This window comes from Pseudophryne corroboree, chromosome 10, assembly GCF_028390025.1.
Source record: "Pseudophryne corroboree isolate aPseCor3 chromosome 10, aPseCor3.hap2, whole genome shotgun sequence".
Lineage (NCBI taxonomy): Eukaryota > Metazoa > Chordata > Amphibia > Anura > Myobatrachidae > Pseudophryne > Pseudophryne corroboree.
The window spans coordinates 376,183,464-376,206,356 of record NC_086453.1 but is presented as its reverse complement, the minus strand read 5'-3'; the positions used below and the strand labels follow the sequence as shown (position 1 = coordinate 376,206,356).

Sequence of the window (22,893 nt, the reverse complement as noted above, 5' to 3'; positions counted from 1 at the left end):
ACAGCGGAGCCTCTGAAAGGATGGCTCACAACAATAATAACCCGATTTTTGTAACAATAACTATGTACAAGTATTGCAGACAATCCGCACTTGGGATGGGCGCCCAGCATCCACTACGGACTACGAGAAATAGAATTATCGGTAAGTAAATTCTTATTTTCTCTGACGTCCTAGTGGATGCTGGGACTCCGTCAGGACCATGGGGATAATACCAAAGCTCCCAAACGGGCGGGAGAGTGCGGATGACTCTGCAGCACCGAATGAGAGAACTCCAGGTCCTCCTCAGCCAGGGTATCAAATTTGTAGAATTTTGCAAACGTGTTTGCCCCTGACCAAGTAGCAGCTCGGCAAAGTTGTAAAGCCGAGACCCCTCGGGCAGCCGCCCAAGATGAGCCCACCTTCCTTGTGAAATGGGCATTTACATATTATGGCTGTGGCAGGCCTGCCACAGAATGTGCAAGCTGAATTGTACTACACATCCAACTAGCAATCGTCTGCTTAGAAGCAAGAGCACCCAGTTTTTTGGGTGCATACAGGATAACAGCAAGTCAGTTTTTCTGACTCCAGCCGTCCTGGAAACTATATTTTCAGGGCCCTGACAACATCTAGCAACCTGGAGTCCTCCAAGTCCCTAGTAGTCGCAGGTACCACAATAAGCTGGTTCAGGTGAAACGCTGACACCACATTAGGGAGAAACTGGGGACGAGTCCGCAGCTCTGCCCTGTCCGAATGGACAATCAGATATGGGCTTTTGTGAGACAAAGCCACCAATTCTGACACTCGCCTGGCCGAGGCCAGGGCCAACAGCATGGTCACTTTTCATGTGAAATATTTCAAATCCACAGATTTGAGCGGTTTAAAATGTGATTTGAGGAATCCCAGAACTACGTTGAGATCCCACAGTGCCACTGGAGGCACAAAAGGGGTTTGTATATGCAGTACTCCCTTGACAAACTTCTGGACTTCAGGAAGTGAAGCCAATTCTTTCTGGAAGAAAATTGACAGGGCCGAAATTTGAACCTTAATGGACCCCAATTTGAGGTCCATAGACACTCCTGTTTGCAGGAAATGCAGGAATCGACCGAGTTGAAATTTCTTCGTGGGGCCTTCCTGGCCTCACACCACGCAACATATTTTCGCCACATGTGGTGATAATGTTGTGCGGTCACCTCCTTCCTGGCTTTGACCAGGGTAGGAATGACCTCTTCCGGAATGCCTTTTTCCCTTAGGATCCGGCGTTCCACCGCCATGCCGTCAAACGCAGCCGCGGTAAGTCTTGGAACAGACATGGTACTTGCTGAAACAAGTCCCTTCTTAGCGGCAGAGGCCATGAGTCCTCTGTGAGCATTTCTTGAAGTTCCGGGTACCAAGTCCTTCTTGGCCAATCCGGAGCCACGAATATAGGCCCTCATTCCGAGTTGATCGGTCGCAAGGCGAATTTAGCAGAGTTACACACGCTAAGCCGCCGCCTACTGGGAGTGAATCTTAGCTTCTTAAAATTGCGACCGATGTATTCGCAATATTGCGATTACTAACTACTTAGCAGTTTCAGAGTAGCTCCAGACTTACTCTGCCTGTGCGATCAGTTCAGTGCTTGTCGTTCCTGGTTGACGTCACAAACACACCCAGCGTTCGCCCAGGCACTCCCACCGTTTCTCCGGCCACTCCTGCGTTTTTTCCGGAAACGGTAGCGTTTTCAGCCACACGCCCCTGAAACGCCGTGTTTCCGCCCAGTAACACCCATTTCCTGTCAATCACATTACGATCGCCGGAGCGAAGAAAAAGCCGTGAGTAAAAATACTTTCTTCATAGTAAAGTTACTTGGCGCAGTCGCAGTGCGAACATTGCGCATGCGTACTAAGCGGATTTTCACTGCGATGCGATGAAAAATACAGAGCGAACAACTCGGAATGAGGGCCCTAGTTCTTACTCCTCTACGTCTTATAATTCTCAGTACCTTGGGTATGAGAAGCAGAGGAGGGAACACATACAGCGACTGGTACACCCATGGTGTTACCAGAACGTCCACAGCTATTGCCTGAGGGTCTCTTGACCTGGCGCAATACCTGTCCAATTTTTTGTTCAGGCGGGACGCCATCATGTCCACCTTTGGTCTTACCTAACGGTTCACAATCATGTGGAAGACTTCCCGATGAAGTCCCCACTCTCCCGGGTGGAGGTCGTGCCTGCTGAGGAAGTCTGCTTCCCAGTTGTCCACTCCCGGAATGAACACTGCTGACAGTGCTATCACATGATTTTCCGCCCAGCGAAGAATCCTTGCAGTTTCTTGCCCTCCTGCTTCCTGTGCCGCCCTGTCTGTTTACGTGGGCGACTGCCGTGATGTTGTCCCACTGGATCAATACCGGCTGACCTTGAAGCAGAGGTCTTGCTAAGCTTAGAGCATTGTAAATTGCCCATAGCTCCAGTATATTTATGTGGAGAGAAGTCTCCAGACTTGATCACACTCCCTGGAAATTTTTTCCCTGTGTGACTGCTCCCCAGCCTCTCAGGCTGGCATCCGTGGTCACCAGGACCCAGTCCTGAATGCCGAAACTGCGGCCCTTTAGTAGATGAGCACTCTGCAGCCACCGCAGAAGAAACACCCTTGTCCTTGGAGACAGGGTTATCCGCTGATGCATCTGAAGATGCGATCCGGACCATTTTTCCAGCAGATCCCACTGAAAAGTTCTTGCGTGAAATCTGCCGAATGGAATCGCTTCGTAAGAAGTCACCATTTTTCCCAGGACCCTTGTGCAATGATGCACTGACACTTTTCCTGGTTTTAGGAGGTTCCTGACTAGCTCGGATAACTCCCTGGCTTTCTTCTCCGGGAGAAACACCCTTTTCTGGACTGTGTCCAGAATCATCCCTAGGAACAGCCGATGTGTCGTCGGAAACAGCTGCGGTTTTGGAATATTTAGAATCCACCCGTGCTGTCGTAGAACTACTTGAGATAGTGCTACTCCATCCAACTGTTCTCTGGACCTTGCTCTTATCCATTTTCTTTGAAGAAGAATCATCATTTCGGCCATTACCTTGGTAAAGACCCGGGGTGCCGTGGTCAATCCAAACGGCAGCGTCTGAAACTGATAGTGACAGTTCTGTACCACGAACCTGAGGTACCCTTGGTGAGAAGGGCAAATTGGGACATGGAAGTAAGTATCCCTGATGTCCAGGGACACCATATAGTCCCCTTCTTCCTGGTTCGCTATCACTGCTCTGAGTGACTCCATCTTGATTTGAACCTTTGTAAGTGTTCAAATATTTCAGATTTAGAATAGGTCTCACCGAGCCTTCTGGCTTCAGTACCACAACATAGTGTGGAATAATACCCCTTTCCTTGTTGTAGGAGGGGTACTTTGATTATCACCTGCTGGGAATACAGCTTGTGAATTGTTTCCAATACTGCCTCCCTGTCGGAGGGAGACGTTGGTAAAGCAGACTTCAGGAACCTGCGAGGGGGAAACGTCTCGACTTTCCAATCTGTACCCCTGGGATACTACTTGTAGGATCCAAGGGTCCTGTACGGCCCCAGCGTCATGCTGAGAAACTCGGCAGAAGCGGTGGAGGGCTTCTGTTCCTGGGAATGGGCTGCCTGCTGCAGTCTTCTTCCCTTTCCTCTATCCCTGGGCAGATATGACTCTTATGGGGACGAAAGGACTGAGGCTGAAAAGACGGTGTCTTTTTCTGCAGAGATGTGACTTAGGGTAAAAACGGTGGATTTTCCAGCAGTTGCCGTGGCCACCAGGTCCGATGGACCGACCCCAAATAACTCCTCCCCTTTATACGGCAATACTTCTTTGTGCCGTTTGGAATCTGCATCACCTGACCACTGTCGTGTCCATAAACATCTTCTGGCAGATATGGACATCGCACTTACTCTTGATGCCAGAGTGCAAATATCCCTCTGTGCATCTCGCATATATAGAAATGCATCCTTTAAATGCTCTATAGTCAATAAAATACTGTCCCTGTCAAGGGTATCAATATTTTTAGTCAGGGAATCCGACCAAGCCACCCCAGCTCTGCACATCCAGGCTGAGGCGATAGCTGGTCGCAGTATAACACCAGTATGTGTGTATATACTTCTTAGGATATTTTCCAGCCTCCTATCAGTTGGCTCCTTGAGGACGGCCCTATCTGGAGACGGTACCGCCACTTGTTTTGATAAGCGTGTGAGCGCCTTATCCACCCTAAGGGGTGTTTCCCAACGCGCCCTAACTTCTGGCGGGAAAGGGTATACCGCCAATAATTTTCTATCGGGGGAAACCCACGCATCATCACACACTTCATTTAATTTATCTGATTCAGGAAAAACTACAGGTAGTTTTTTCACACCCCACATAATACCCTTTTTTGTGGTACTTGTAGTATCAGAAATATGTAACACCTCCTTCATTGCCCTTAACAAGTAACGTGTGGCCCTAAAGGAAAATACGTTTGTTTCTTCACCGTCGACACTGAAATCAGTGTCCGTGTCTGTGTCTGTGTCGACCGACTGAGGTAAATGGGCGTTTTAAAGCCCCTGACGGTGTTTGAGACGCCTGGACAGGTACTATTTTGTTTGCCGGCCGTCTCTGTTGACATTATCACGTAATTCCTTGAATAAGCCATCCATTCCGGTGTCGACTCCCTAGAGAGTGACATCACCATTACAGGCAATTGCTCCGCCTCCTCACCAACATCGTCCTCATACATGTCGACACACGCGTACCGACACACAGCACACACACAGGGAATGCTCTGATAGAGGACAGGACCCCACTAGCCCTTTGGGGAGACAGAGGGAGAGTTTGCCAGCACACACCAAAAACGCTATAATTATACAGGGACAACCTTTATATAATAAGAATTTACTTACCGATAATTCTATTTCTCGGAGTCCGTAGTGGATGCTGGGGTTCCTGAAAGGACCATGGGGAATAGCGGCTCCGCAGGAGACAGGGCACAAAAAAGTAAAGCTTTACTAGGTCAGGTGGTGTGCACTGGCTCCTCCCCCTATGACCCTCCTCCAGACTCCAGTTAGGTACTGTGCCCGGACGAGCATACACAATAAGGGAGGCATTTTGAATCCCGGGTAAGACTCATACCAGCCACACCAATCACACCGTACAACTTGTGATCTAAACCCAGTTAACAGTATGACAACAGAAAGGGCCTCTTAAAGATGGCTCCTTAACAATAACCCGAATTAGTTAACAATAACTATGTACAAGTATTGCAGATAATCCGCACTTGGGATGGGCGCCCAGCATCCACTACGGACTCCGAGAAATAGAATTATCGGTAAGTAAATTCTTATTTTCTCTATCGTCCTAAGTGGATGCTGGGGTTCCTGAAAGGACCATGGGGATTATACCAAAGCTCCCAAACGGGCGGGAGAGTGCGGATGACTCTGCAGCACCGAATGAGAGAACTCCAGGTCCTCCTTTGCCAGGGTATCAAATTTGTAAAATTTTACAAACGTGTTCTCCCCCGACCACGTAGCTGCTCGGCAGAGTTGTAATGCCGAGACCCCTCGGGCAGCCGCCCAAGATGAGCCCACCTTCCTTGTGGAGTGGGCTTTTACAGTTTTAGGCTGTGGCAGGCCTGCCACAGAATGTGCAAGTTGAATTGTGTTACAAATCCAACGAGCAATCGACTGCTTAGAAGCAGGTGCGCCCAACTTGTTGGGTGCATACAATATAAACAGCGAGTCAGATTTTCTGACTCCAGCCGTCCTTGCAATGTATATTTTTAAGGCTCTGACAACGTCCAACAACTTGGAGTCCTCCAAGTCGCTAGTGGCCGCAGGCACCACAATAGGTTGGTTCAGATGAAATGCTGATACCACTTTAGGGAGAAAATGCGGACGAGTCCGCAGTTCTGCCCTATCCGAATGGAAGATTAGATAAGGACTTTTATAAGATAAAGCCGCCAATTCAGATACTCTCCTGGCAGAGGCCAGGGCTAGTAACATAGTCACTTTCAATGTGAGATATTTCAAATCCACCTTTTTCAATGGTTCAAACCAATGGGATTTGAGGAAATCTAAAACTACATTTAGATCCCACGGTGCCACCGGAGGCACCACAGGAGGCTGTATATGCAGTACTCCCTTGACAAAAGTCTGGACCTCAGGGACAGAGGCCAATTCTTTTTGGAAGAATATTGACAGGGCCGAAATTTGAACCTTAATGGATCCCAATTTGAGACCCATAGATAATCCTGATTGCAGGAAATGTAGGAAACGACCCAGTTGGAATTCCTCCGTCGGAACCCTCCGATCCTCGCACCACGCTACATATTTTCGCCAAATGCGGTGATAATGTTTCACGGTGACTTCCTTCCGTGCCTTAATCAAGGTAGGAATGACTTCTTCTGGAATGCCTTTCCCTTTTAGGATCTGGCGTTCAACCGCCATGCCGTCAAACGCAGCCGCGGTAAGTCTTGAAAAAGACAGGGACCCTGCTGTAGCAGGTCCCTTCTCAGAGGTAGAGGCCACGGTTCGTCCGTGAGCATCTCTTGAAGTTCCGGATACCAAGTCCTTCTCGGCCAATCCGGAACCACTAGTATTGTTCTTACTCTTCTTTGCCGTATGATCTTCAATACCTTTGGTATGAGCGGCAGAGGAGGAAACACATACACTGACTGGTACACCCAAGGAGTTACCAGTGCGTCCACAGCTATTGCCTGTGGATCTCTTGACCTGGCGCAATATTTGTCCAGTTTTTTGTTGAGGCGAGACGCCATCATGTCTACAATTGGTCTTTCCCAACGGTCTATTAACATGTTGAAGACTTCTGGATGTAGACCCCACTCTCCCGGATGAAGATCGTGTCTGCTGAGGAAGTCTGCTTCCCAGTTGTCCACGCCCGGGATGAACACTGCTGACAGTGCTATCACGTGATTCTCCGCCCAGCGAAGAATCTTGGCAGCTTCTGCCATTGCACTCCTGCTTCTTGTGCCGCCCTGCCTGTTTACATGGGCGACCGCCGTGATGTTGTCCGACTGAATCAACACCGGCTTTCCTTGCAGGAGAAGTTCCGCCTGGCTTAGAGCATTGTAGATTGCTCTTAGTTCCAGAATGTTTATGTGAAGAGACTTTTCCAGACTCGTCCATACTCCCTGGAAGTTTCTTCCTTGTGTGACTGCTCCCCAGCCTCTCAGGCTGGCGTCCGTGGTCACCAGGATCCAATCCTGAATGCCGAATCTGCGGCCTTCTAATAGGTGAGCCTTCTGCAACCACCACAGAAGTGACACCCTTGTCTTTGGTGACAGGGTTATTCGCAGGTGCATCTGCAGATGCGACCCTGACCATTTGTCCAACAGATCCCTTTGGAATATTCTTGCATGGAATCTGCCGAATGGAATTGCTTCGTAAGAAGCCACCATTTTTCCCAGGACTCTTGTGCATTGATGTACTGACACTTTTCCTGGTTTTAGGAGGTTCCTGACCAGATCGGATAACTCCTTGGCTTTTTCCTCTGGAAGGAAAACCTTTTTCTGAACCGTGTCCAGAATCATTCCTAGGAACAGCAGACGAGTTGTCGGGATTAAATGGGATTTTGGAATATTCAGAATCCACCCGTGTTGTCTTAGCACCTCTTGAGATAGTGCTAAAGCTGTCTCCAGCTGTTCTCTGGACCTTGCCCTTATTAGGAGATCGTCCAAGTATGGGATAACTAATACGCCTTTTCTTCGAAGAAGAATCATCATCTCGGCCATTACCTTGGTAAAGACCCGAGGCGCCGTGGACAATCCGAACGGCAGCGTCTGAAACTGATAGTGACAGTTTTGAACAATGAACCTGAGGTACCCCTGGTGTGCGGGGTAAATCGGAACGTGTAGATACGCATCCTTGATGTCCAAGGATACCATAAAGTCCCCTTCTTCCAGGTTCGCTATCACTGCTCTGAGTGACTCCATCTTGAACTTGAACTTTTTTATGTAGAGGTTCAAGGACTTCAGATTTAGAATAGGCCTTACCGAGCCATCCGGCTTCGGTACCACAAATAGAGTGGAATAATACCCCTTTCCTTGTTGTAATAGGGGTACTTTGACTATCACCTGCTGAGCGTACAGCTTGTGAATGGCTTCCAACACCCTCTCCCTTTCGGAAGAGACGGTTGGTAAGGCAGACTTCAGGAAACGATGAGGAGGATCCGTCTCTAATTCCAACCTGTACCCCTGAGATATTATCTGCAGGATCCAGGGGTCTACCTGCGAGTGAGCCCACTGCGCGCTGTAATTTTTGAGACGGCCCCCCACTGTCCCCGAGTCCGCTTGAGAGGCCCCAGCGTCATGCTGAGGTTTTTGCAGGAGCCGGGGAGGGCTTCTGTTCCTGGGAAGGAGCTGCCTGTTGGTGTCTCTTCCCTCTTCCTCTGCCTCGTGGCAGGTACGACAAGCCCTTTGCTCTCTTATTTTTGTAGGAGCGAAAAGGCTGCGGTTGAAAGGTCGGTGCCTTTCTCTGTTGGGGAGTGACTTGAGGTAAAAAAGTGGATTTCCCGGCAGTAGCCGTGGCCACCAAGTCTGATAGACCAACTCCAAATAACTCCTCCCCTTTATACGGCAAAACCTCCATGTGACGTTTTGAATCCGCATCGCCTGTCCACTGTCGTGTCCATAAGGCTCTTCTGGCTGAAATGGACATAGCACTCACCCGAGATGCCAGTGTGCAAATATCCCTCTGTGCATCACGCATATAGATAAATGCATCCTTTATTTGTTCTAACGACAGTAAAACATTGTCCCTATCTAGGGTATCAATATTTTCAATCAGGGATTCTGACCAAACTACTCCAGCACTGCACATCCAGGCAGTTGCTATAGCTGGTCGTAGTATAACACCTGCATGTGTGTATATATTCTTTTGAATAACTTCCATCTTTCTATCTGATGGATCCTTAAGTGCGGCCGTCTCAGGAGAGGGTAACGCCACTTGTTTGGATAAGCGTGTGAGCGCCTTGTCCACCTTAGGGGGTGTTTCCCAGCGCGCCCTAACCTCTGGCGGGAAAGGGTATAATGCCAATAACTTTTTTGAAATTATCAACTTTTTATCAGGAGCAACCCACGCTTCATCACACACGTCATTTAATTCTTCTGATTCAGGAAAAACTGTTTGTAGTTTTTTCACACCATACATAATACCCTGTTTTACGGTATCTGTAGTATCAGCTAAATGTAACGTCTCCTTCATTGCCAAAATCATATAACGTGTGGCCCTACTGGAAAATACGTTTGAATTTCTACCGTCGTCACTGGAATCAGTGCCCGTGTCTGGGTCTGTGTCGACCGACTGAGGCAAAGGGCGTTTTACAGCCCCTGACGGTGTTTGAGGCGCCTGGACAGGCATTAATTGATTGTCCGGCCGCCTCATGTCCTCAACTGACTGTTTAAGGGAAGATAAACCATCACGTAATTCCACAAATAAAGGCATCCATTCTGGTGTCGACCCCCTGGGGGGTGACATCTGCATATTTGGCAATTGCTCCGCCTCCACACCAATATCGTCCTCATACATGTCGACACCACGTACCGACACACACCGCAAACTCACAGGGAATGCTCTAATGAAGACAGGACCCACTAGCCCTTTTGGGGAGACAGAGGGAGAGTCTGCCAGCACACACCACAAAGCGCTATATATACAAGGGATATCCTTATATTAAGTGCTCCCTTATAGCTGCTTTAATATATATATATATATAGCCATTAATGTGCCCCCCCTCTCTGTTTTACCCTGTTTCTGTAGTGCAGTGCAGGGGAGAGACCTGGGAGCCGTTCTGACCAGCGGAGCTGTGACAGAAAATGGCGCCGTGTGCTGAGGAGATAGGCCCCGCCCCTTTTTCGGCGGGTTCTTCTCCCGCTATTTTTCCAGTCAGGCAGGGGTTAAATATCTCCATATAGCCCCTATGGGCTATATGTGAGGTATTTTTAGCCTTGTATAAGGTTTATATTTGCCTCTCAGAGCGCCCCCCCCCAGCGCTCTGCACCCTCAGTGACTGCCCAGTGAAGTGTGCTGAGAGGAAAATGGCGCACAGCTGCAGTGCTGTGCGCTACCTTATGAAGACTGAGGAGTCTTCAGCCGCCGGTTTCCGGACCTCTTCACGCTTCAGCATCTGCAAGGGGGTCGGCGGCGCGGCTCCGGGACCGGACTCCACGGCTGGGCCTGTGTTCGATCCCTCTGGAGCTAATGGTGTCCAGTAGCCAAGCAGCAAATCCACTCTGCATGCAGGTGAGTTTACTACTTTCCCCCTAAGTCCCACGTTGCAGTGATCCTGTTGCCAGCAGGACTCACTGTAAAGAAAAAAACCTAAACTAAACTTTCTCTAAGCAGCTCTTTAGGAGAGCCACCTAGATTGCACCCTTCTCGTTCGGGCACAAAATCTAACTGGAGTCTGGAGGAGGGTCATAGGGGGAGGAGCCAGTGCACACCACCTGACCTAGTAAAGCTTTACTTTTTTGTGCCCTGTCTCCTGCGGAGCCGCTATTCCCCATGGTCCTTTCAGGAACCCCAGCATCCACTTAGGACGATAGAGAAAAGTGTTTTTCCCTTATAGCATTTTAATATATATAGTCATATCGCCAAATAAGTGCCCCCCCTCTCTGTTTTAACCCTGTTTCTGTAGTGCAGTGCAGGGGAGAGCCTGGGAGCCTTCCCACCAGCATTTCTGTGAGGGAAAATGGCGCTGTGTGCTGAGGAGAATAGGCCCCGCCCCCTTTTCGGCGGGCTTCTTCTCCCGTTTTTCTGAGACCTGGCAGGGGTTAAATACATACATATAGCCCCCAGGGGCTATATGTGATGTATTTTTAGCCAGAATAAGGTACTATCATTGCTGCCCAGGGCGCCCCCCCCAGCGCCCTGCACCCTCAGTGACCGCTGCTATGAAGTGTGCTGACAACAATGGCGCACAGCTGCAGTGCTGTGCGCTACCTTATGAAGACTGAAAAGTCTTCTGCCGCCGGTTTCTGGACCTCTTCACTTTTCGGCATCTGCAAGGGGGTCGGCGGCGCGGCTCCGGGACGAACCCCAGGGTGAGACCTGTGTTCCGACTCCCTCTGGAGCTAATGGTGTCCAGTAGCCTAAGAAGCCAATCCATCCTGCACGCAGGTGAGTTCACTTCTCTCCCCTAAGTCCCTCGATGCAGTGAGCCTGTTGCCAGCAGGACTCACTGAAAATAAAAAACCTAACAAAACTTTTACTCTAAGCAGCTCTTTAGGAGAGCCACCTAGATTGCACCCTTCTCGGCCGGGCACAAAAATCTAACTGAGGCTTGGAGGAGGGTCATAGGGGGAGGAGCCAGTGCACACCACCTGATCCTAAAGCTTTTACTTTTGTGCCCTGTCTCCTGCGGAGCCGCTAATCCCCATGGTCCTGACGGAGTCCCAGCATCCACTAGGACGTCAGAGAAAAATAAGAATTTACTCACCAGTAATTCTATTTCTCGTAGTCCGTAGTGGATGCTGGGACTCCGTAAGGACCATGGGGAATAGCGGCTCCGCAGGAGACTGGGCACAACTAAAAGAAAGCTTTAGACTAACTGGTGTGCACTGGCTCCTCCCACTATGACCCTCCTCCAGACTTCAGTTAGGATACTGTGCCCGGAAGAGCTGACACAAGAAGGAAGGATTTTGAATCCCGGGTAAGACTCATACCAGCCACACCAATCACACCGTATAACTCGTGATACAATACCCAGTTAACAGTATGATAACAACTGAGCCTCTCAACAGATGGCTCAACAATAACCCTTTAGTTAGGCAATAACTATGGCCCTCATTCCGAGTTGTTCGCTCGCAAGCTACTTTTAGCAGCTTTGCACACGCTAAGCCGCCGCCTACTGGGAGTGAATCTTAGCATAGTAAAATTGCGAACGAAAGATTCTCAAAATTGCGATTACACACCTCTTAGCAGTTTCTGAGTAGCTTCAAACTTACTCGGCATCTGCGATCAGTTCAGTGCTTGTCGTTCCTGGTTTGACGTCACAAACACACCCAGCGTTCGGCCAGACACTCCTCCGTTTCTCCAGCCACTCCCGCGTTTTTCCCAGAAACGGTAGCGTTTTTTCGCACACACCCATAAAACGGCCAGTTTCCGCCCAGAAACACCCACTTCCTGTCAATCACATTACGATCACCAGAACGAAGAAAAAAACGTGAGTAAAATTCCTAACTGCATAGCAAATTTACTTGGCGCAGTCGCACTGCGGACATTGCACATGCGCATTCGCGACTAATCGCTCCGTTGCGAAAAAAAAATAACGAGCGAACAACTCGGAATGACCCCCTATATACAAGTATTGCAGACAATCCGCACTTGGGATGGGCGCCCAGCATCCACTACGGACTACGAAAAATAGAATTACCAGTGAGTAAATTCTTATTTTCTCTAACGTCCTAAGTGGATGCTGGGACTCCGTAAGGACCATGGGGATTATACCAAAGCTCCCAAACGGGCGGGAGAGTGCGGATGACTCTGCAGCACCGAATGGGCAAACTCTAGGTCCTCCTCAGCCAGGGTGTCAAACTTGTAGAATTTAGCAAACGTGTTTGACCCCGACCAAGTAGCTGCTCGGCAAAGTTGTAGAGCCGAGACCCCTCGGGCAGCCGCCCAAGAAGAGCCCACCTTCCTCGTGGAATGGGCTTTCACTGATTTAGGATGCGGCAGTCCAGCCGCAGAATGTGCAAGCTGAATCGTACTACAGATCCAGCGAGCAATAGTCTGCTTTGAAGCAGGTGCACCCAACTTGTTGGGCGCATACAGGATAAATAGCGAGTCAGTCTTTCTGACTCCCGCTGTCCTGGAAACATAAATTTTCAGGGCCCTGACTACGTCCAACAACTTGGAAGCCTCCAAGTCTTTAGTAGCCGCAGGCACCACGATAGGTTGGTTCAGATGAAAGGCTGATATCACCTTAGGGAGAAATTGGGGACGAGTCCTCAATTCTGCCCTATCTATATGGAAAATCAGATAAGGGCTTTTACATGACAAAGCCGCCAATTCTGATACACGCCTGGCCGAAGCCAAGGCCAACAACATGACCACTTTCCACGTGAGATATTTCAATTCCACGGTTTTCAGTGGCTCAAACCAATGTGACTTTAGGAAATCCAACACCACGTTGAGATCCCAAGGTGCCACTGGAGGCACAAAAGGGGGCTGAATATGCAGCACTCCCTTAACAAAAGTTTGAACTTCAGGTAGAGAAGCCAGTTCTTTCTGGAAGAAAATCGATAGAGCCGAAATCTGGACCTTAATGGAACCCAATTTTAGGCCCATAGTCACCCCTGACTGTAGAAAGTGCAGGAAACGGCCCAGCTGAAATTCCTCCGTTGGGGCCTTCCTGGCCTCACACCACGCAACATATTTTCGCCATATGCGGTGATAATGGTTTGCGGTTACTTCTTTCCTAGCTTTAATCAGCGTAGGAATGACTTCCTCCGGAATGCCCTTTTCCTTCAGGATCCGGTGTCCAACCGCCATGCCGTCAAACGCAGCCGCGGTAAGTCTTGGAACAGACAGGGCCCCTGCTGCAGCAGGTCCTGTCTGAGCGGCAGAGGCCATGGGTCCTCTGACATCATTTCTTGCAGTTCCGGGTACCAAGCTCTTCTTGGCCAATCCAGAACAATGAGTATAGTTCTTACTCCTCTTCTCCTTATTATCCTCAGTACCTTTGGTATGAGAGAAGGAGGAGGGAACACATAAACCGACCGGTACACCCACGGTGTCACTAGAGCGTCCACAGCTATCGCCTGCGGGTCTCTTGACCTGGCGCAATATCTTTCTAGCTTTTTGTTTAGGCGGGACGCCATCATGTCCACCTGTGGCTGTTCCCAACGGTTTACAATCAGTTGGAAGACTTCTGGATGAAGTCCCCACTCTCCCGGGTGGAGGTCGTGCCTGCTGAGGAAGTCTGCTTCCCAGTTGTCCACTCCCGGAATGAACACTGCTGACAGTGCTAACACGTGATTTTCCGCCCATCGGAGAATCCTTGTGGCTTCTGCCATCGCCGTCCTGCTTCTCGTGCCGCCCTGTCGGTTTACATGGGCGACTGCCGTGATGTTGTCTGACTGGATCAGTACCGGCTGATTTTGAAGCAGGGGTTTTGCCTGACTTAGGGCATTGTAAATGGCCCTTAGTTCCAGAATATTTATGTGTAGGGAAGTCTCCTGACTTGACCATAGTCCCTGGAAGTTTCTTCCCTGTGTGACTGCCCCCCAGCCCCGAAGGCTGGCATCCGTGGTCACCAGGACCCAGTCCTGTATGCCGAATCTTCGGCCCTCTCGAAGATGAGCACTTTGCAGCCACCACAGCAGAGACACCCTGGTCCTTGGAGAGAGGGTTATCAGACGATGCATCTGAAGATGCGATCCTGACCACTTGTCCAACAGGTCCCACTGAAAGGTTCTCGCATGGAACCTGCCGAATGGAATTGCTTCGTAGGAAGCTACCATCTTTCCCAAGATCCGCGTGCAGTAATGCACCGACACCTGTTTTGGTTTTAGGAGGCCTCTGACTAGAGATGACAGCTCCTTGGCCTTCTCCTCCGGGAGAAACACTTTTTCTGTTCTGTGTCCAGAACCATCCCCAGGAACAGTAGACGTGTCGTAGGGACCAGCTGTGACTTTGGAATATTTAGAATCCAGCCGTGCTGTTGTAGCACCTCCCGAGATAGTGCTACCCCGACCAACAACTGCTCCCTGGACCTCGCCTTTATCAGGAGATCGTCCAAGTACGGGATAATTAAAACTCCCTTCTTTCGAAGGAGTATCATCATTTCGGCCATTACCTTGGTAAATACCCTCGGAGCCGTGGATAGACCAAACGGCAACGTCTGGAATTGGTAATGACAATCCTGTACCACAAATCTGAGGTACTCCTGGTGAGGATGGTAAATGTGGACATGCAGGTAAGCATCCTTGATGTCCAGTGATACCATGTAATCCCCCTCGTCCAGGCTTGCAATAACCGCCCTGAGCGATTCCATCTTGAACTTGAATTTTTTTATATATGTGTTCAAGGATTTCAAATTTAAAATGGGTCTCACCGAACCGTCCGGTTTCGGCACCACAAACATTGTTGAATAGTTACCCCGTCCTTGTTGAAGTAGGGGCACCTTTACTATCACCTGCTGTGAATACAGCTTGTGAATTGCCTCAAACACTGCCTCCCTGCCTGAGGGAGTTGTTGGCAAGGCAGATTTGAGGAAACGGCGGGGGGGAAACGTCTCGAATTCCAGCTTGTACCCCTGAGATACTACTTGAAAGATCCAGGGATCCACCCGTGAGCGAGCCCACTGATCGCTGAAATTTTTGAGACGGGCCCCCACCGTACCTGGCTCCGCCTGTGGAGCCCCAGCGTCATGCTGTGGACTTAGAGGAAGCGGGGGAGGACTTTTGCTCCTGGGAACTGGCTGTATGCTGCAGCTTTTTCCCTCTACCTCTGCCTCTGGGCAGAAAGGACGCACCTTTAACCCGCTTGCCCTTATTGGGCCGAAAGGACTGTACCTGATAATACGGTGCTTTCTTTGGCTGTGAGGGAACATGGGGTAAAAATGTAGACTTCCCAGCTGTTGCTGTGGAAACGAGGTCCGAGAGACCATCCCCGAACAACTCCTCACCCTTATAAGGCAAAACTTCCATGTGCCTTTTAGAATCTGCATCTCCTGTCCACTGCCGAGTCCATAACCCTCTCCTGGCAGAAATGGACATTGCACTTATTTTGGATGCCAGCCGGCAAATATCCCTCTGTGCATCCCTCATGTATAAGAGTGCGTCTTTAATATGCTCTACGGTTAGCAATATAGTGTCCCTGTCTAGGGTATCAATATTTTCCGACAGGGAATCTGACCACGCAGCTGCAGCACTGCACATCCATGCTGACGCAATAGCTGGTCTCAGTATAACACCTGTGTGTGTATATATAGACTTCAGGATAGCCTCCTGCTTTCTATCAGCAGATTCCTTCAGGGCGGCCGTATCCGGAGACGGTAGTGCCACCTTCTTTGACAAGCGTGTGAGCGCTTTATCCACCCTAGGGGATGTTTCCCAACGTGACCTATCCTCTGGCGGGAAAGGGTACGCCATTAGTAACCTCTTAGAAATTACCATTTTCTTATCGGGGGAAGCCCACGCTTCTTCACACACTTCATTTAATTCCTCAGATGGAGGAAAAACAACTGGTAGTTTTTTCTCTCCAAACATAATACCCTTTTTTGTGGTACCTGGGGTAACATCAGAAATGTGCAACACATTTTTCATTGCCTCAATCATGTAACGTGTGGCCCTATTGGAAGTTACATTTGTCTCATCGTCGTCGACACTGGAGTCAGTATCCGTGTCGACATCCGTGTCTGCCATTTGAGGTAGCGGGCGTTTTAGAGCCCCTGATGGCTTTTGAGACGCCTGGGCAGGCACAGGCTGAGAAGCCGGCTGTCCCATATTTGGTATGTCGTCAAACCTTTTATGCAAGGAGTCGACACTGTCGCGTAATTCCTTCCACAGAACCATTCACTCAGGTGTCGACCCCGCAGGGGGTGACATCACATTTATCGGCATTTGCTCCGCCTCCACATAAGCCTCCTCATCAAACATGTCGACACAGCCGTACCGACACACCGCAAACACACAGGGAATGCTCTGACAGAGGACAGGACCCCACAAAGCCCTTTGGGGAGACAGAGAGAGAGTATGCCAGCACACACCAGAGGGCTATATAACACAGGGATCCCACTATAAATGAGTGTTTTTTCCCTTATAGCTGCTTATATTTTATATATATATACTGCGCCTAAATTTAGTGCCCCCCTCTCTTTTTTACCCTTATGTAGCTTGTCACAATGCAGGGGAGAGCCAGGGAGCGTCCTTCCAGCGGAGATGTGAGGGAAAAATGGCGCCAGTGTGCTGAGGGAGATAGCCCCGCCCCTTTTCCGGCGGACTTCTCCCGCTTTTTCTGGAATTCTGGCAGGGGTATTTTTACACCTATATAGCCTTCCTGACTATATATGGTGTAGATTTGCCAGCCAAGGTGTCTTATATTGCCCCCAGGGCGCCCCCCCCCAGCGCCCTGCACCCATCAGTGACCGGAGTATGAGGTGTGCATGAAGAGCAATGGCGCACAGCTGCAGTGCTGTGTGCTACCTTGTTGAAGACAGAAGTCTTCTGCCGCCGATTTTCCGGAACACTTCTTGCTTCTGGCTCTGTAAGGGGGCCGGCGGCGCGGCTACGGGAGCGAACACCAAGGTCGGGTCCTGCGGTCGATCCCTCTGGAGCTAATGGTGTCCAGTAGCCTAAGAAGCCCAAACTACCACCAGTTAGGTAGGCTCGCTTCTTCTCCCCTTAGTCCCTCGCTGCAGTGAGTCTGTTGCCAGCAGATCTCACTGTAAAATAAAAAACCTAAAATATACTTTCTTTCTAGGAGCTCAGGAGAGCCCCTAGTGTGCATCCAGCTCAGCCGGGCACAAGATTCTAACTGAGGTCTGGAGGAGGGTCTTAGTGGGAGGAGCCAGTGCACACCAGGTAGTCCTAAATCTTTCTTTAGTTGTGCCCAGTCTCCTGCGGAGCCGCTATTCCCCATGGTCCTTACGGAGTCCCAGCATCCACTTAGGACGTTAGAGAAAGACAAGATGTTACAAAACGAGGGGTCCTTATTGAACATCCAAGCGGTATCTCGTTTTGCACGAGGATGATTGGTTACTTTTTATCCCCGGTCCTCATAACAGATAGAGGTGCGTTGTTATAATGTATCCATTATATCTGAAATATGTACTTGCTTTTGTTATACTGTGTTCAGTGTATAGTTATTGTTACAAGGAATAATGTTATGCCAGACAAATAGCAGCTGAAATCCCTCGCCTGTCACAAAGGCATATAAGGGGTTCATTCTGGTAGTGTCTTGGCACCCTCTGAGATTTGGGGAAAGGCTAAAGCTTCATTAGTATCTATTGTTCTGTCCTAGACATGTAGCAGGGTCAGGTTTTATCCAGAACTGAACCTGGCCTTCCTCCATCCCATCTCCAACCCCTATTACTGCAGAGCCAATACGCAGAGAGCACCACGCCTGGGACACCCCTGGAGCGCAGGTCTACCCTGGAAGAATGGGGGACTTTTGGAAAAGGGGCAGCACATGTTGGGTTGGTGTTTGTATAGAGATCTGGCCTGGTGCTGAGATTCTGATCTCTACCAGAACCTAGGATATAAATAGGAGACATTCTGCTGGACTGCTGAAAACCTGTTTCACCTTTGAGGACATGTTAAAGGCATCACCCCGTCGAAGCGGCTGATTGGTTGCCATGGGCAACTTCTCTACAGGCTCGCTTCTCCGCTCTTTGCACTGCTTCATGAATAGACCAGTGAATGTGTTACACTTTGTAGTGGATATTTAGACTATTGTATTGCACTTGTGTGCGCTTTTTGTGCCATGAAGTGGCTGTTACACATTTCTCTCCTCCTTACCTGTGTGATCGCTGAACCTAGGATCTGTGCCCAGTTAGCGATCTATGGTTCTAACACCCGATATCCTCACACAAACTAACCAGGTCTTAATAGATGTTCTCAAGTGTTCCAGCCTAGTGTACATACAATAGTTTAACCGTTGTATGATGGTATATAGTGGTATATAGTATATAGTGTGCGGCTAAATGATACATCAGGCAGCCCAGGTCACTACAATGAAGCATGGACTAGCACCGCCATGGGTAACCAGCTAGGCCAGCTATATAAACTTCTCCGGGCCAACAGACGGACACGAACAGTCCAGCCATAAGCTCCTGAGCAATACGAGGAGGATGTGACTGTGGTTACCCTGACAACCACAGCTATGAGCGGAACAATATGAGTTCCGGAGTCAGTCGCTAAGTGTAGACTGCTACAGCGCCAGAACCCGCTGTCACGTCTGACAAACACTAAACCAGTACAGAAGAAGGAGCCATCGAGGTGACGTGGTGCCTCATTCAGAGGTGGCGCTGAGCAGTAGCAGCTGCAAATGTTGCATTCGATGGGCTGTCTACTGAGCTGCAGCTGCAATCCGCCATAGTGCGCACAAAGCAGCACCATCGTGGTAGCTCAGGATGTCCAATGATATCTGTCTGCCGCCCCCGACACGAGCCACCCACCCCGTCACCTCCAAGGAATACCTATTGGAATTTCATAGATCTCCATGCAGTTCCGATATGTGCCCAACGGCGTTAACCATCGGGATGCACGAGCAGTGCATTACGGACGCAAGCGCAGAGGAAAAGCATTGGGCGCTTGCTCTCCTCCGTCCACCTCTGAATTAGGCCCGTTGTCTCCGGCCGCTCCTCCTAGATCTCCTTCAAGAAATGACAACGAGACAAAGGGGGTGATTATATTACCACCCTATACTCACCAAAATGCTCCTCAATGTCCCGCAGCATATATAAGCAGCATTTCTCCACCAGATTGATGGCCACGCCCTTTTTGCCAAATCTGCCGGTGCGGCCAATTCGATGCAGGTAAGTCTCGTAATCTACGTAGCCCCCCAAAGTCAAAGGAAGGTCAAAGTTGACTACAATGGACACTTGTTCCACATCAATTCCTATGGAAAAGAGTAGAACAAAGTTACTGGACTTTTCTAGTTAGCTTTGTTGTCATTACACGGCCAATAATTCTGTAATTGCATGGTCAATGCTGCACCTAAACTAATTGCCTATAGGGGTCATTCCGAGTTGATCGCCCGCTAGCCGTTTTAGCAGCCGTGCAAACGCTATGCCGCCGCCCACTGGGAGTGTATTTTAGCTTAGCAGAAGTGTGTAAAATTTTGGGTAGTTTCGGAGTAGCTCAAAATCTACTCAGCGCTTGCGATCACTTCAGCCTATTCAGTTCCGGATTTGACGTCACACACCCGCCCAGCCACGCCTGCGTTTTACCTGGCACACTTGCGTTTTTCCGCACACTCCCTGAAAACGGTCAGTTGCCACCCAGAAACGCCCACTTCATGTCAATCACTCTGCGGCAAGCAGTGCGACTGAAATGCATCGCTAGACCCTGTGCAAAACTGCATCGTTCGTTGTGCCCGTACATCGCGCGTGCGCATTGCGCCGCATACGCATGTGCAGAATTGCCGTTTTTTTAGCCTGATTGCTGCACTGCGAACAAATGCAGCTAGCGATCAACTCGGAATGAGCCCCTAAGTGCCACAACTACAGTAAGTACGCAGCAAAAACACAAACACTCAAAAACACCCACAAGTAGAAATTCTCCTGCAGTTTGGGAGCTACTCATTAATGCTGAAATAACCGGAAACCTCGTCAATGACCAAACCTTTGGACACTCTGCCAAACCTTTGGTCACTCTGCCTAATCCCACCCAGGACTGGGCCACAGCAGGACAACCTGGAACGACAAGCTCTAGAAAGCTTTCCAAAAACTAGTAGACAGACAGAGACCCTGGCCTTGTCGTCTGTTTTGTGATACGGCTGCTGCCGCCGTACCCACCCCCAAACTGTCCCTAACTTGAAAACCCCCCCATCTTATTAGCAGAGTCCAGAGAGATAGAGAAGTAGGTTTTACCTCGGGCGCAGACATTTGTAGTGATGAGGACTTTCTCCATGCCATCGCGAAATCTCCGTATAATTTCGGCGCGGTCTGCCACCGGGAGCTCTCCGCTTAGTAGCACCACGCAGTGGCCAGCCCTAGCCATCTCATGTGACAGCCAATTGGCTGTTTGCCGCGTCTGGTCAAAGAAAAATAATACAAGTAAGCAAAAGAGAGAGACAGGGCGACTGAGGGGGAGATGTACCAAACCACTGTCCTAGAATCACTGAGCATGAGGTAATAGAAAACAAGTCATTCAAGGTTCACATCAATTCATACAACGACCCCAAAAATGGTCTTTATAAAGGTTCCGGTTCCTGTGGTTAATCTCATAGAGAGGTGAAAGCTCTTAGATTAGGGGCAGGGATGGTCAAGGATTGTTTCTCTCAATGGTCTGCACCCTGACAGGTAAAGCAGACTGTTATAAGAGAGTTGCTTTGTGAGCAGGGGGTTATTTAGCAAGGATTGCAGATTCTGCAATCCCTTCTGTAGCATGCCGGGGGCCGCCCATTCCAGGGCAAGACCGCCCAGTATGCTAACTAGCGGCCACCAGCTGCAACCACATTTTATATTGCGGTCGCAGCAATTGTGGTGGACCCGGTGCAGCCGCAGGTAGGCTGCGTATGCAGGCAGTCAGCCGCCATTTTTCCTATCGTAGTGGCTACGTGCAATGTCACGGTGCTGCACCAAAAACGCTGCCGACCGGCCCCGTTTTTCCCTGCACCGCCCCACACCGGTCCGCCACTGCCTCCGTCCGCCTCTACCTGTCAATCAGTACGGCGCACTCATAGAGACAGGCGAAGCACAACAACAGCCATACAGAATAAACTGCGCTCACAGAAGTAGTGAATAAAAAGCCTGGCAATAATACCTGACAGAAGATAATGGCCTGAGCGATGGTGATTGTGCCATAGATGTTACACAGCGCCTGGTACTTGTCTTCCTTCTCCTCACAAGCTTCATAAAACTGCTGAATGTTATCGAGCGTCAGCTCTTCTTTCCTCAGTTTTATGATGTTAGGGTTTGGCACAATCTTCCCCGAAAAGCGCCACACGGACTCCTCAAACGTCGCGGAGAACAGGAGCATCTGGCAGCTTGGCGGCATCGCTCTGTGGAGATGGCATAAATCATTAGTCTACCGTATGTCGCGGCTGCTGGCACATAGAACCCCGATGGGGCTAATCAGAAGCGTTGCGCAGTCGCCAGAGGAGGACTGCGGCACATTGAAAACATTAAAAATAGGATTTTGGTACTTACAGTACCAGGTAAATCCTTTTCTTTGAATCCATAGGGGTCACTGGAGTACTCTTGGGATATGGACGGCTTAGCAGAAACAAAGGCACTGAATATTTAAATTTAGAACTCTCCACCCCTCCATATCCCAGAGTACCTCAGTGTACGACCTCAGTGTTTTTTACTGAGCGAACTACTATAGAGAGGTTGACAATGGAGAATTCCTATAACATAACGGACAACAACAAAGTTGACACATAACGTTACTGACAACTAAACAGTTGACACCATAACCGATAGAACCTTATAATTTGAACCAATCGGTGAAAATGTGTTACCATAAGATCCTCTGAGCTTACCACAAACCAGGTAAAACTGCTCTGGGTGGGCGTCCAGTGCCCCCTATGGATTCAAAGAAAAGGATTTACCTGGTAAGTACCAAAATCCTATTTTCTTTTTCATCCACTAGGGGTCACTGGAGTACTCTTGGGACGTACCAAAGCTTCCCTCGTGGGCGGGAGAGCTGTTTGACACCTGTAACAGTAGGCAGCCAAAGCTAGATGCTGATGCCGCAAACGTTTCAAAACTTGTAAACGCGCACAAACGTGTGCACTGAAGACTATGTAGCCGCGTCGTAGAAGCTCCACGACCAGCTGGTCATGACATTCCCCCAGAACCTGTGGGATGAGCTATTACTGACGTAGGCGACTGTAACTTAGCCTTAAGGTAAGCCTGACGTGTAGTCAGTTTTATCCAACTGGATAATGTCTGCTGAGAAACTGGCTAACCCCAGTTGGCAGCATCATAGAGAACAAACAACGTATCCGTATTACGAACTGTAGACGTTCGGGACATATAAACGCGTAATGCGCGTACCACATTCAGAATTCTAGAATGTGCTGTCAACACAGGAAACACTATTGGTTTATTGATGTGAAAAATAAGAAATCGGAATTCGTCCGAAGTTCCGCTCTGTCATGAGGAAACCCAAATACGGTGGCTTGGAATACAAGGCACCCAAATTTGAAAACAAAACCCTTGCCGAAGCTAAGGCTAGAAGAAAAAAACGTTTTCCAAGTGAGAAACTTAATCCCCATTTGTTGTAAGGGTTCAAAATATGAAAACT

General features: G+C 49.4%; 1 protein-coding gene across 2 annotated transcripts in view; it reads right to left on the bottom strand.

Annotated features, from left to right (window-relative positions):
* Positions 1-22,893, bottom strand: part of LOC134966779 (ATP-dependent RNA helicase DDX25-like) — a 106,707-nt gene that overhangs the window by 16,553 nt on the left and 67,261 nt on the right. For both annotated transcript variants that reach the window (XM_063943786.1, XM_063943787.1), the window contains exons 8-10: positions 21,406-21,643; positions 20,511-20,673; positions 19,349-19,537 (exon numbers count right to left, since the gene is read on the bottom strand). In XM_063943786.1, the coding sequence (XP_063799856.1) occupies positions 19,349-19,537; positions 20,511-20,673; positions 21,406-21,643 (590 nt within the window). The remainder of the gene's footprint in view (positions 1-19,348; positions 19,538-20,510; positions 20,674-21,405; positions 21,644-22,893) is intronic.